The 14,351-nt window shown below is 46.9% G+C and overlaps 1 protein-coding gene and 2 long non-coding RNA genes across 3 annotated transcripts; 2 read left to right on the top strand and 1 right to left on the bottom strand.

Moving 5' to 3' along the window:
* Positions 1–2,207: 2,207 nt before the first annotated feature.
* Positions 2,208–6,503, top strand: LOC118677048. The gene is made up of 3 exons (XR_004974312.1): positions 2,208–2,721; positions 3,860–3,894; positions 6,117–6,503. It is a non-coding gene; the product is annotated as an uncharacterized LOC118677048 (long non-coding RNA).
* Positions 6,504–6,729: 226 nt separating this feature from the next.
* On the bottom strand, positions 6,730–11,438 carry LOC118676569. The gene is made up of 3 exons (XR_004974156.1): positions 10,139–11,438; positions 9,845–10,021; positions 6,730–7,320 (listed from the first exon to the last, which is right to left on the bottom strand). It is a non-coding gene; the product is annotated as an uncharacterized LOC118676569 (long non-coding RNA).
* A 145-nt stretch (positions 11,439–11,583) lies between these two features.
* Positions 11,584–12,344, top strand: LOC118676849 (protein phosphatase 1A-like). Its single transcript, XM_036351382.1, has one exon. It carries the CDS (start codon positions 11,667–11,669, stop codon positions 12,303–12,305), a length of 639 nt encoding a protein of 212 aa, XP_036207275.1. The 5' UTR covers positions 11,584–11,666; the 3' UTR covers positions 12,306–12,344.
* Positions 12,345–14,351: the final 2,007 nt, after the last annotated feature.

Below are 14,351 nucleotides of genomic sequence, written 5' to 3'. Positions count from 1 at the left end.
CTGAAAGGTATCCTTTAAGAAGAAGAAGAGGAAGAAAAAGGTAAAGATACAAATTATGAACAACAAATATGCATCTATCAACAAGTGAATCTAAGAATCAAGTGAATAAATAATCTGATGAACAGAATGAACTGGTGATTATAATAGAATCAGGGACATAGAAAGGGAATGGACTGACTATTCTTGGGGGGAAAGGGGTGTGGGAGATGCCGGAAGAGACTGGACAAAAATCGTGCACCTATGGATGAGGACAGTGGGTGGGGAGTGGGGGCAGAGGATGGGGCGGGAACTGGGAGGAGGGGAGTTATGGGGGGAAAAAAGAGGAACAAATGTAATAATCTGAACAATAAAGATTTAATTAAAAAAAATAAAAAAATAAAATCCTAACAAGGAAAACATCCCACTCAGTGACAGGGTGCCCACTAGCCAGACAAGCTGCAGGAGGACTGGTGGTTTCCTCCTGTCCACAAGGTGGCGGCACAGGGCCCCTGGCAGCTGCATCAATGTCCTTGAATAGGGGCGGGCGGGGCTGCCCCTGCCCGTGAAGCCTTTCTTGGCAAGTCAGGATGGTTCCTCCCTGTAGCCTCTGAGAGAAGCTGGCCTAGTGCGGGGACAGCCCAGCTGAGCCATGGAAGTGCACAGGAACAGTGCCCAAGGCCCTGGCTCTTCCTAAAGCTTCTGGTGGGGGGTGATCGAGCAGTGGGTGATGGGGTCAGGGACACACTGGGGAAAGAGCGCCTCTCCAGCGAGGGTGCACAGTAGCATGGAGGCGCCAGCTGGATAGGCAGACCAGGCTGGGAGCCAGTAAGACATTCAGGACATGCATGATGAGTTTCCAGGCACAAGATAGGGAGGCACTAGAGAACTCAAATCCACAGGGCATAATGACTAAGTGGAGATTTGAGGACTGGGACCTAAAGGGTTCTAACTCAGGCAACCGGGAGCGGGGCGGGGGGGTGGGGGGGTGGGGGGTGGGGTGCGCGAGAGGGGAGGGCGGGAAGGGAGGGGAAGGGTGGTGACAGACAGGAAGACACCCCTGAGAGGGGAGACGCATAGTGAGTTCAAGATTGAACATGTCTACTTTGGGGCATTTGGACACCAAAGAATAAATTTCCAGGTAAAGTTGGGATATTCTTTATAGGAAAACTAGCCTGAAATGCAGCCTCTTAAAAGCACACGTGTATTACCTCACAGTGCCTGTGGGTCAGGAGTCCAGCACAGCTCAGCTGGTCCTCTGGCCCGGAGTCTTTCGTGAGGCTTCAGTCAAGGCCTTGGCTGGGCCTGTGGTCTCACCTCACCGGGGAGGCCCACTCCGGGCTCATCACCAGGCTGTTGGAGGGTCAGTCCTCAGGAGTCTTGGGCAGGTGGCCCCTCCCATTCTTTGCCACATGCATCTTCACCATGACCAGCAAATCATAACTCAGCTGCTGAGCAAATGAGAGGACGAGGGGGGCAGCAAGGCAGAAGCCAGCCTCTCTCACCCAGGCGTGCAGGTGGTCCCACTGCCTTTCTGCAAGTCACTGGAAGCACTCCGCACTCCAGAGGAGGGAGTCCACAAGGCACCAACACGCTGCAGGGGGCACTGCAGGGGGCCACACGGGAAGCTTGGCAGCTGGATGCTGCCATTTGAAGCTTGGGACAGGGGCATCCTGATGAGTCCTCAGAACGTGAGTGGGAGAGACACTGTGAGGGTGAGATCTGCTGGGTAGACACAGGACGTGGAAAGTGCCCACTGAGGACGGAGGAGAAAAGCCACAGTCATGGGACATGGAGCAGAGAGCATCCTGGGTGAAATTAAGGAAGAGCAGGATTCTAGAAATCGCCCCAAGCTGATGTTGGAGGAAAAACTGGTGGACGTCCTTTTAAAGCATGTACTTTGCACTCAGGCCTCAAAGTTCCTCGCCTATGAGGTTTCAAGTTCTGTGCTGTGCCTCCCCTACTTTATTGTTCTGTCAGGGTTCAATGTGTTACATAAAATGTACTCAGAGTAAGTGTGAGCTCTGGGAGACACAGAGGACATGCGCACAAGCTGATTTTGATGGTATTTGTGCAAACCCACCAGAATATACCCAAGTGCAAGTTTCTATCCTCCAGCTGTTTCCCAGGTTGGGAGGGAAGGAGGAAGAATGGGGGAGGAGCCAGGTGGAGTGAATCAGGACAGATAAGTCAGGTCCAAACACAACAAAAACAACAGCACTTGTCGAGACTGCTCAGGGCAGGGCATGAGGCTCTGCTCCATGGAGCTCCCTGCACCTGGGCGAGCAACCCTAGGGGGCCTGCTCCTGCCACAGCTGGAGCCAGAGCATCGGCTTAATAACTAGTGTGCTGGGCAGGCACTACTCACAGGGCCATATTTACTTTATGGGCTGTGAGGCAGGCAGGGCAGCCCCTCCCGGGACCAGGGGAGGGGGACAGCGGCTCAGGGAGTGTGAGGAGCTGCTGGCTGCTGCCTTAAGGCCAGGCGGGCTGTGCAGTAGCCATCTGTCCAGCAGCTCCCCAGTAACTTGATGAGGACCTGACACCCCAGGGTGCAGCTCAGGGGAGCTGGGTAGGTGCCTACAGTGGATGATGATGGTTCCTAACTGACCTTTTCCTCTTTTCTACTTTTTAGTGTCAAATGGGATGAGCACTTACAATTATTTGAATCAAAGCCGCAGACATAGCGCAGGTGCCTCATCAAGGAACAAAATTCCATCATTTCGTAAACAAATCTTGCCAGAGGTATGGATGTGCCCTTGTTTCATCATTCCTGTTTAGTCAGGGCTGGGACAAGGCCCAAGATCACCCTGTGGCTAGCACCACTTAGTCACAGTTCTTTGCTTCTGTGTGGGCATTGTCCTATGTGTGCGTAAGTGTGTGTGATGTGCATGTGAGTGTGAGTGTGTGTGGTAACATGTTTGTGTTACATCATTTCTATACTCACTCTGCATGGGATCCCGCCAGCAGGGCTGACTCTGGTAGGTCCATGTCTTGAGCTGCTGCTCATCACACACTAAAACCCTTGCCCCTCAAAAGTCACCATTCAGAAAATGAAAATAGAAGCCACAGACACAAACAAAATACTTACAAATGATATACTTGTATCCAGAATACATAAGGAACTTTCAAAACTCAATGATGAGAATAATGACCAAGCTTTTTAAATGGGAAAAACAACTGTTTGCTCAGGTGGACTCACGTGAACATGCCCAACCTGCCCCGCTGGGTGTCTCATTTGGTTGGAGCATCAGCCTGTGCATGAAAAGGTTGTGGGTTTCATCTCCAGTTGGGGCATGTAAGGGAGGTAACGGATCCATTTTTCCCACATTTCTCTCTCTCTCCCTCTCTCTCTCTCTCTCTCTCTCTCTCTCTCTCTCCCTCCCTCCCTCTCTCAAAAATCAGTAAGAATGTATCCTTAGGTGAGGATAAAAAAAAAAGATGGTTGGCCTCATTTGGCACTAGGGGGTACAAATGAATAGCAGAAAGTACCACTGCAGACTATGAGGCTAAAACCAAAAGGCCAGCAGTACCAAGTGTTGGTGACGCTGAAGGGAAATTGGAAGTCTCCACATTGCTAGTGGGAAAGGAAAGCTTCACCACTTTGGAAAGCAGTTTGCCATTCTCTTGAAAACTGAAATAAGTATTTATCACATGAAGCAGCAATCCCATTCCCGGTTATTTACAAAAGGAAAGTGAAAAACACAGGTACTCAGGTCACCAGAGTTGGGAGGACGCACACGTGCTGTCCCCTTTCCTTGGACCAGGAGCCTCTGAGGTGCCAGTACTCAAAATTGACTAAAAATTGACTTGAATTTAGTGTAAGATAAGCTCAGTGTCAGCAACACTTTTTTAGTTTATGTATTTTCATTTATCTCCACAGTAACCAGATCACAACCCGGGTTCATCTGCACGGAGGTAAGTTGTAATCTTACTAGGATGATTTTTCCTGAAAATTAGCTGTTTTCCCTTTGTACACTGTCTTGCTTTAAAGAGTCTTCTTTACTGCAAGTTTAAACAAACACCCTCCATATTCTTGGCTAATTGGATAATTTTAATTTGCTTTCTTTATATTTTATTTTCCAAGTAATCTTTTTTTTAAAATATATTTTTATTGATTTCAGAGAGGAAGGGAGAGGGAGAGGGAGATAGAAACATCAATGATGAGAGAGAATCATTGATTGGCTGCCTCCTACACATCCCATACTGGAGATAAAGCCCGCAACTGGAACTTGTGTCTTGTAGGTGAACACTTAACCACTGAGCCATGCTGGCCAAGCTCCAAGTGATTTTGAGTTTATGTTTCATTCACTGATATAGAAGCTAAGCTTACTTTGTCACAACATAACTCTGTGTCACCATGTGGCCTTTCCTCATCAAAATGAAAGGCCCCTTTTCTGACCCCCCAGTTCCTGGGGACACCAGGCTCAGATCTGCCTCCAGACACTGTGTCTGGCTTGTGGCTCCATGTCCCATAGCTGTTTCCATGGCAGCGCGTTATTCAGCTACCTTGTAATATCTGGTAGGTGAATCCCCTCTTGAGATTTTTTTAATTTTTATTACTTTGACAATTCCTTCCCATATTTATTTTCCACATAGACTTTAAAATCATTTTGTGCAGTTTCCAGAAACCTGGAATTTTAACTGGACTGACATTAAATACAGACACCGATTTTATTGCACTTCACTTTATTATGCTTCACAGATAATGCGCTTTAAAAAAAACTGAAGTTTTTTTGCAAACTTGCATCTCACAAGTCTATCAGCAACTGCTTTTCCAACAGGGTTTGCTCACTTTGTCTCTGTGTCACATTTTGGTAATTCACATAACATTTCAAATGTTTTCATGATTATGATACTGTTTTATTTTTATGTGTGATCTGGCTCAGGGCACCACTGGTGTAAGATGACACAATCCATAAGTGTTGTGTGTTCTTACTGTTCCGCCAACTGTCCATTCACCATCTTTCCCCCTCTCCTCAAGCCTCCCTATTTCCCAAGACACAACAATGTTGAAAGTAGGCCTATTGATGCCCTGACAATGGCTTCTAAGTGTTTAAGTGAAAGAGTCACAGCCCTCTCACTTTAAATAGAAAGCTAGAAGCAATTAGGCTGAGCAAGAAGCTAAGATAGCCTGAAAGCTAAGCCTCTTGCACCACACAGGTAGCCAAGGTGTGAATGCAAAGGAAAAGTTCTTGAGGGAAATGCAAAGTGCTCCCCCAGGGAACACACAAATGATAAGAAAGCAAAACAGCTTTATTGATGATACGGAGAAAGCTTTAGTGGTCTGGATACAGCATCAACACAGCCACAGCATTCTCTCAAGCCAAAGCTGAATCCAGAGCAAAGCCCTAACTTCAGTTCTGTGAAGACTGAGAGAGGTGAGGAAGCTTCAGAAGAAAAGCAGAAGCCAGCAGAGGCTGGTTCATGAGGTCTAAGAACAAAAGCCATCTCCATACCATAAAAGGGCAAGGGGAAGCAGCAAGTGCTGAGCTAGAAACTGTAGTAAGTTATCCAGAAGATCTAGCTATGACAATGAATGAAGGTGGCTACACTAAACAGCACATTTTCAATGTGGCAAAAGGGGCTCTATATTGGAAGAAAATGCAATATAGCTGGAGAGGAGAAGTTAATGCCTGGCTTGAAAACTTCAAAGGACAGGCTGACTCTCTTCTTATTATAAAACAGAATAATAATGCAGCCAGTGAGTTTAAGTTGAAGCCATTGCTCATTGACTATTCTGAAAATCCTAGGGCCCTTAAGAATATGCTAAATCAAGGAGGGAAAAATGGTGGCTGAAGAGCAGCCAGTCTTGTACCTCATGCAAGGGCCAGACTGGAAATATAACTAAATTGGAGAATATACATCTGGGCAGGTCTGTGATCTCCACAGGGGGCTAAAACACCTTTGACTTCAGCAAGTATGTGAGAAGGAAAGGAACAGGGAACATTCATGCCTCCAGGAGTGGGACACAGGAAGCTTGACATAGGTGTGATGACCTTCTAGTTTTAAACACGCACAAATGGCTTATAGGGTGGCCTTTAATCCCCAATACTTTTGATGAGTCTATTCCTGATTTTGAGACTGCCTTAGACCCAACTACTAACAGGCCTGTACCACGCTGTGGTGGGCGTCCATAGGTTCGGAGATGGCTACATCGTCACAATGAAGATCAAATCTCCAAAGGACGACTTGCTTCCCGACCTGAACCCCGTGGAGCAGTTCTTCCAGGGGAACTTCCCGGGCAGCGTGCAGAGGGAGAGGCACCACAACATGCTCCAGTTCCAGGTGCCCTCCTTCTCCCTGGCCAGGATCTTCCGGCTGCTCATCTCCCACAAGGACAGCCTGCTCATCAAGGAGTACTCGGTCACACAGACCACTCTGGACCAGGCAAGTCCCCCGAGGGGAGCCGGGTGCAGAGCGGGGCTCTGCAAAGTCCCGACCGGACAGCCCAACCAGGGCTGGAATCCCCACCACAGGGAGGCAGGACATGCCTGAGCATCTGTCCATTAGGCTGAAACTCAGCCTGTCAGAAATTGTTGTCTAACACTATTTTAGTCATCAGCAAATCTCATTGAGTTTGCATTATCCTTCCCCACCACACTATGACTTTATTTCAACCTTCCTGGTTTGTGGTGATGGCTTTTTTTTTTTCTTTTCAAATCAACTTTATTGTGGCTTAACTTACGTACAATAAAATGCACCCCTTTAAGCTGTACAATTTGGTGAGTTTTAATACATATTTATGCCATATGTCAGGGTTTCTAAATGTGATCACTTTTTACTGTGGTAAAATATGTATAACATTATCACCTGTCTTAAATGTACAATTCAGTGGCATTAAGTACATTCACATTGTTGTGTAATCATCACTACTATCTTCCTCCAGAAATTGTTCACCTTCCCAAATTAAAACTCTCAATTCATTAGACAATAACCTCCAACCCACAGCCACCATAACCACTGAATGCAGACTACACAACGTACCTCATATAAGTGGAATTATGCAGTATTCTGTCCCTTTTGTTTAGCTTATTTCATTTGACATAATGTCCTCAAAGTTCATCTATGTTGTAGCATGTGTCAGAATATCCCTCTTTTAAAGACTGAGTAATATTCCATTGTATGTCTATATTCTGTTTTATCCATTCGGATATTTGAGTTTTTTCTGGGGTATTTTGTTGTTGCTGTGTGTTTATTTTAAGTAGACATCCTTAGAGACTGTGCAATCAAGCAGTGCATAGGCAAGTCTCCAATAGCCTTTGAGAAGCTGAGTCACCAGCACCTTCTCAGCCACAGGCAGAGGAATGCATGAGCAGGAGTCACGACCACACTGCACATTGACTAAAGGACAGAGGAGAGATGAGATCAGATCCAGTTTTGTATTTTTGCTTTTAGTTTCTTCTTTAGAGGTTTAGAAGGCTGCTGCTACTTGGGATCTGCCTTGCCTTGTATACCCCACATCCTTTGAATCCTCCCAGAGGCACGCCTATGGCTCAGCTCGGAATTCTAAGAAACAAGCCCTGTGCAGGGCCCTGGTGGCCAGGCCCCTCAGGTGGGCCAGCCTCCCCTCCTGCAGCACACAGCTGCTCCAGCAGGGCTGTCTATGAGCTGTGGAAAAGAGAAAGCCCAGTGGGGGGTGGGTGGGGGGTGGAGGGGTGGGTGGAGGGTGCCATTCTTCTGGAAGCATATACCTATTCTTGCTCTTTTCTTGCTTTCAGGTATTTGTGAACTTTGCTAAGCAGCACACTGAAACTCACGACCTCCCTTTGTACCCCCGAGCTGCTGGAGCCAGCGGACAAGCCAAGGTACCCACCACTCTTTCCCAGCCCACTGGTTGGTCCACTGGGCCTGAGGGCCTCCAAGGCTCAGATATGCCTCCTGCAGAGAGCCCGCAAACCACACACACTGCGTGTTCCCCACTACCTCTCTCCCCCAGTTCTGTGCCAAAGGACTCAACTGGTAGTGGTGGGGGTTCCTTTTATAGTCGGGAAACACTTTGGATGGTGTGGGAGAGCATTTTTAAAAAGAATTTTCCCACATGTGTTTTCTTACAGCAAAAAGAATTTAGATTTTTGGAAATTAGAAGCAGGGAAAATAGGAGGAATAATAAATTGTCTTGGTTGTTGGGATAGTTGACATCTATGTCTAGTTATGTGTTTGAATTTCAAAGGAAAAGAGTTAAGTGGCACTTGATTTCAATGGTAAACACCTTTGGTTAAAGCAAGTATGGTCTGTTTTAGGAAGAGGGCTCTTTTTTCTTTATAAAATTATTTAAGAAATGACGAAAGAGGAAGAAGCAATAGAAGGTATGTACTCTGGCCAGTGATAACTCATGGGATAGGTGCGTCCAGGTTCCTGCCCTGGCATCACACCCCAGGCCCATGTAGGGAGCACTTCCACCCCTTTCCAGTGAGAGAGAGAGAGAGAGAGAGAGAGAGAGAGAGAGAGAGAGAAGAGAGAGAAGGCACCTAGACCCTGGTGCCTTAGTTTAAACCTGGGATGATAAGAGGACAAATTATCTCAGTCATTCTCTCTAGACTTACCTGGAGAGTAAATCAAATAAAATCGAAGCACTTTTTCAACCAGCAAAGATATGCAAAACCTAATTGCCCATAAAATTCTCATTCCTCTCACCAGTTTCTAGTTGTATGAAAAACCAAATACTGCTAATATAGGACATACTCCCTTCCAAGACCATGGTTAGGATGAATTTTCCCCTTCCTTTTGCCTAGTAGAGACCTAATGGCTACTTGCCAGGTTGATTTTGCCTCCATCTCCCCAGAGGGCCCAGAAATGTCTGAGCAAAGGTACCTGTCCAGGGAAAGTAAGTTTGGCTAAGATTTTCCAGCCACTCTTTCTCATAGAAAAGTCTTTAACCTGCTGTTTACACCTGTAAAAAATTATTCTTTGAAAGCCATTTGCAGTTATGAATCTATTTTATGGCTCAGAATATATTATTAGGTAGCAAAAGTGTTGCCTACAACTATCAATGTCTTCCCAGCCCCCACCAGGCATATTCTCTCTTAAAGGGCTACTACCAAACCTTCTCTGGGCCAGGTGAGGGGGGCTGATGGTCTATGTCACCTATAGCATTTCAAACCTGCCTTCTTGGCTTTTGAGACAGGAAGAACCTGGTAACTTTCTTGGACTAAAAAGCAAATCTTAAGACACCATGGCAGCCTTTGGAAACCACCCAGAGGTGGAACTTCCTCTGAGATGTGAGCATGTACCACCGAGAGGGTGTGAGCCTCATGACGTCTGCACCTTAGAGACAGACAGACCTGAGGGGTCACCTGGCCCACACTGTTCACAGACATGGAAACAGCATAGCCCATAACCTTGGGCATCTGTCAGAATCACAGTGCCCTTGGCTGAGCTTCCTCCAACGACTAATCGATGGCTATTTAACTTTTAAAATCTAAAAGCTGTTGTACCATCTCTTCAGAAAAGCGAGATGACAAAAGCCTATCTGGTCTCTGTCCGCAGTTCTGACCTCCTCCCACACGGCCATTCTCTGCGGCAGGACAGGAGCTCTGGGCAGCGGGAAGGGCAGGAGCCTCTGCCACGTGGCCGTCCGAGCCGACCAGCCAGCATCAGTAAGGCCTCGGCAGCAGAAACAAACACGTGGGCATACACAGATCCCCAAAGGGCTTCTCAGAAGGAAGCCAAACTGGGACACCTGATGGTGAAAGTGACCCTTGTCACCAGACCACAGAGGCAGAAGCCCACTGCATCCTGCTAGTAGCTTTGATCTCGACATCACTCTCACGTCAAGTGGATCTGCTTTTCTGTATGTGTATGTGCGTCTGTTTTATTTTTAAGGAGAAAATAAATGCAAACATATTTACATATACTCTCTACGTACACTGAGCCTTGGTGTGCACCATCTGGTATAGTTTTAGGCATAATTTCTGGCCGAGCAGCTTCTTGTCGTTGCGTGAGCTTCTGTGAGAGTCATTGCCACAGGAGTGCCAGTCATGGCAGGATTCTCAAACTGGGGGGAAGTGAACGGACTCATCTTGATGTTCATGCCAAGTCTTCTCTGTAGGGTTTGAAGGAAACACCCACTGTCAATGCATGTGAGCATTACCCATTGTTACCTGGGTATTATTTGAATCTCAGTTTCACATCTGTTTGCTCAGCTCATTTGAGAGCCTACCTCATAGGTGCAATTCAGACAGGAGTAGATGAGACAAGGGCAGGTGAGAGTGGATCTTGGGTTGGATGTGAGATCCCACATGTCTTTGTAGCTGTTTAAGATGGCAAGGCCTCATTCGCACAGTGCCCGGCCATTTCCACAGAGCTCACGAGTGCGTCTTCTGCAGTGACGATAGGAGGCAGTGGTCACAGGACACCTAATTGTTCCTGTAAAAACCGGCCAAGATTCAGAAATAATAGTTTTGAACGAAACCATTTCAAATGACTTGTGGGCAAGAACAAATGGACTTCTTGCCAAGGCAGGCTCCTTTGCACGCCCTCAGAGGGGCTACTAGTTCTAACATGTATGGAGCAGTGCCTCTCAAAGCACATTATCCATGGCCACACTCCAGAATCTGGGGCAGGGCTGAAGGTAGGAGACGGAAGTGGACGAGAAGGATGCTGGGACATGGAGGACAGTGAACACCATCTGCTGACAGTTTCCTGAGGACGCAGAGCCCTGTGTTTCTCCAGAGGCAGATACAACTTTAACCCTTCACAGCTCCCAGCTGGCCACTTTCCAAATAATTATAGACTTTACAACACTGATAGCCTCAGAGCTTAATCTGGTTTTGACTTTAAAAAAAAAAATCTACCAATGGCCACAACCATGAACCATGTAACTGGGGTTAGAATAGAGTTTAGGAAAGCCCAGGAGTGCGCTGTGAATACTCAGCATCACACTATGGCATCCTGGCTGGTTTGGGAAGTAAATTAGCAACTGCAACATCACAGGGACATGGGCAGAGCAAGGAGTGGGGCGAGCTATCATGCCTGGTGTGGGAGTTGTGAGTGTTATAGAGCAGCTTCATGGACTGGAAAGGCTCAGGCATAGGTAGTACCTCACCCTTCGTGAGGAAAGTTCAGTTTAGCTTTCTGTCTCCACTCCACCTGAGCTCACAAATAGAAAAGTCGGTGTCTTTTTCTTTTTTCCTCATTTTCCCCAGCTTTTGTCATGCAGAAAACTCAACAATACTTGCCAAACTCAATACTATGAAAACCCAGTAAAAAATATACAGAAAAAAAAGCAGGTCCAAGAAAACGTTGCCTTCAAAAACCTAAAGACAGTGGCAAAGGGCAAGTGGAGCAACAGCGGAGCCATGCTTGAAAATATCAGTGACAGCTCTCCTTCCAGCTGCTCTGCCGTGGTGGCTGAGCCAGTGGGTGAGGAACCAGGTCTCTGCCCGCTGCTCCAATGCCCGGATGATCTGAGCCTTGAGGGCGCCGAAAGCCAGGGCCCTCGAGGCAGCCTGGCTCCTCCCCTCTTCTGCCCCATCCCCTGCCTGACCTGGTCTGCAGCCCCCTTGGTGACCCCCATCCCACCCCCTCTCAGGCCGTGGCCGCCTTGGCCAGCCGACCAGGGACCTGCTGGCCCGGGGCTGCTCCGGACCTAAAGGATCAAGACATAATGAGAGCATGTTAGACAAGCCAAAGATGGAAAACATAATGCCCATGGGTAGGGTAATGGGTTGCAATATGCGCTAAGCAGCATGCGAGGCTGGCGAGTTGAAATGGAGGATGCACCTACAGCTGTGATTGGTTTGCCAAGCGGACTTGAAACATGGTCATTCTTTGCTCTGTATGATGGGCATGCTGGTTCTCAGGTTGCCAAATACTGCTGTGAGCATTTGTTAGATCACATCACCAATAACCAGGATTTTAAAGGGTCTACAGGAGCACCTTCTGTTGAAAATGTAAAGAATGGAATCAGAACAGGTTTTCTGGAGATTGATGAACACATGAGAGCTATGTCAGAGAAGAAACATGGTACAAATAGGAATGGGTCAACAGCTGTGGGTGTCTTCATTTCTCCTCACCAGACTTATTTCACTAACTGTGGAGACTCGAGTGGTTTCCTTTGTAGGAACAGGAAAATTCATTTCTTCATACAATATCACAAGTCAAGTAATCCGCTGGGAAAAGAACAGATTCAGAGTGCAGGTGGTTCTGTAATGACTCAGCGTGTGAATGGCTCTCTGGCTGTATCGAGGGCACTTAGGGACTTTGATTACAAATGTGTCCGTGGAAAAGGTCGTACAGAGCAGCTTGTCTCACCAGAGCCTGAAGTCCATGATACTGAAAGATCTGAAGAAGATGATCAGGAGAAACCAAGATGGTGGCATAGGTAAACACCTGAAATTGCTGCCTCGCACAACCACTTCAAAAATACAACAAAGCCCTAACCAGTTTGGCTCAGTGGATAGAGCATCGGCCTGCTGACTGAAGGGTCGCAAGGTTCGATTCCGGTCAAGGGCATGTACCTTGGTTGCGGGCACATCCCCAGTGGGGGTGTGCAGGAGGCAGCTGATCCTTGTTTCTCTCTCATCGATGTTTCTAACTCTCTATCCCTCTCCCTTCCTCTCTGAAAAAAATCAATAAAAATATATTTTTATTGTCAAGGGTGGGGGGGGGGAAGGGAGACATATGTAATAATCTTTGTAACACTTTAACCAATAAAACAATTAAAAAATTAAAAAATAAATTAGCCCTGACCGGTTTGGCTCAGTGGATAGAGCATCGGCCTGCGGACTGAAGGGTCCTGGGTTCAATTCCAGTCAAGGGCATGTACCTGGGTTGCGGGCACATCCCCAGTGGGGGGTGTACAGGAGGCAGCTGATCGATGTTTCTTTCTCATTGATGTTTCTAACTCTCTGTCCCTCTCCCTTCCTCTCTGTGGAAAATCAATGAAATATATTTTAAAAAAATAAAAAATAAAAAAATTAAAAAATCATACTGTGTTGCAATATATATATATATATATATTACATATATATTATATATTTTTAAAAAATACAACTAAAAGACAAAACGGACATCATCCAGAACCACAGGAAGGCTAGCTGAGTGGAAATTCTACAACTAGAAGGAAAGAGAAAATCACACTGAGACTCAGAGGAGGTGCAGAAGTAAAGTGCAGAGGTACGGAGGCGCACGTGGGAAAGGGCTGGCAACTGAGGACACGGTTGACTTTTTCAATTGGGAGGGAGTCTCAAGCTCCCAATTGCTCTGAACTCCAGTTCCAGGCGAGTCTCTGGGGACCCAGACTCATACGAGGAGAGACTGGACTGTCTGGCAGCGGGTGGAACTTGAGGGCGGCTTTCTCTCAGAAGTGCTTGCAGCGATTACTAGTACACTGAGACGCGGGGCCTATTAGGGTAGGACTGAGGAGCAGCCATAGCTGCTTGCTCTGTCCTGTTGATCCCCTGAGACCCCACCCCATCCAAGCTGTGTGTAGAGGCTTTTGCATATGAAAGGCCTGGCCCTTTGAAATCTAAAATTACCTAACAAACTGCAGCTGGGTCAGAGAGACCCAGAACATTCAAAAGAAGGCTCAAGGCCCTACAGCAGCTTTCATTGCTTCACAGCTGGGCCTCATCTGGGCACCTCCAAACCCCAAACAAGAAAGAGGAAACTGCAGATCTCTCCATAGCTCCTGCTGGGTAGTCTCAGGCAGAGGCTAAATTAGCACCTCCTCAGAGATCCAAAAGCCTGTGTACCCAGTGGTCAGATTGGGACCATTCAGATTACAACTCCTCAGATCCATAAGGGACATACTCAGGGGGCAGACTCAGTGAGCACCAAAGCCCCACTGAAGCAAGTCTTGCCCCAGAAGGGTGTCTCCAGCACAGAAGTTCTCCCACTGTAGACACAGCTGATTCTCACAGCCAATGGGCCTGGAGGTCAATTACTCCCAGTGATACCTACAACAATCAAGGCTTAACTACAACAAGACTGTGCACAAAGCCCACAAAGGGGTGCACCAAGAGTGTCCACCTCAGTAATTGGGGAGGCTGAGCCACTGGGCCCTATAGGACACTTAGCACAGAAAGCCACTCTATTAACACTGGGAAGCAGCCAAAATGTGGAGACAAAGAAACAGATCACAAATGACAGAAATGGAGGAAAGCAAATGACTGGATATAGAGTTCAAAACCACGGTTATAAGGTTTTTTCAAGAATTTTCTAGAAACCGCCAATAAATTTAGTGAGACCCTGGAGGATATGAAAAAGGACCAACTAGAAATTAAGCATACACTGACTGAAATAAAGAATAATATACAGAGATCCAACAGCAGACAAGAGGATCCCAAGAATCAAGTCAAAGATTTGAAATACGAAGAAGCAAAAAACACCCAACCGGAAAAGCAAAATGAAAAAAGAATCCAAAAATATGA

The sequence above is a fragment of the Myotis myotis genome, unplaced genomic scaffold, assembly GCF_014108235.1.
Source record: "Myotis myotis isolate mMyoMyo1 unplaced genomic scaffold, mMyoMyo1.p scaffold_m19_p_2, whole genome shotgun sequence".
In the NCBI taxonomy this organism is placed as follows: domain Eukaryota; kingdom Metazoa; phylum Chordata; class Mammalia; order Chiroptera; family Vespertilionidae; genus Myotis; species Myotis myotis.
Note: the sequence above shows the minus strand (reverse complement) of the source record. Positions and strands in the feature narration are given on the sequence as shown.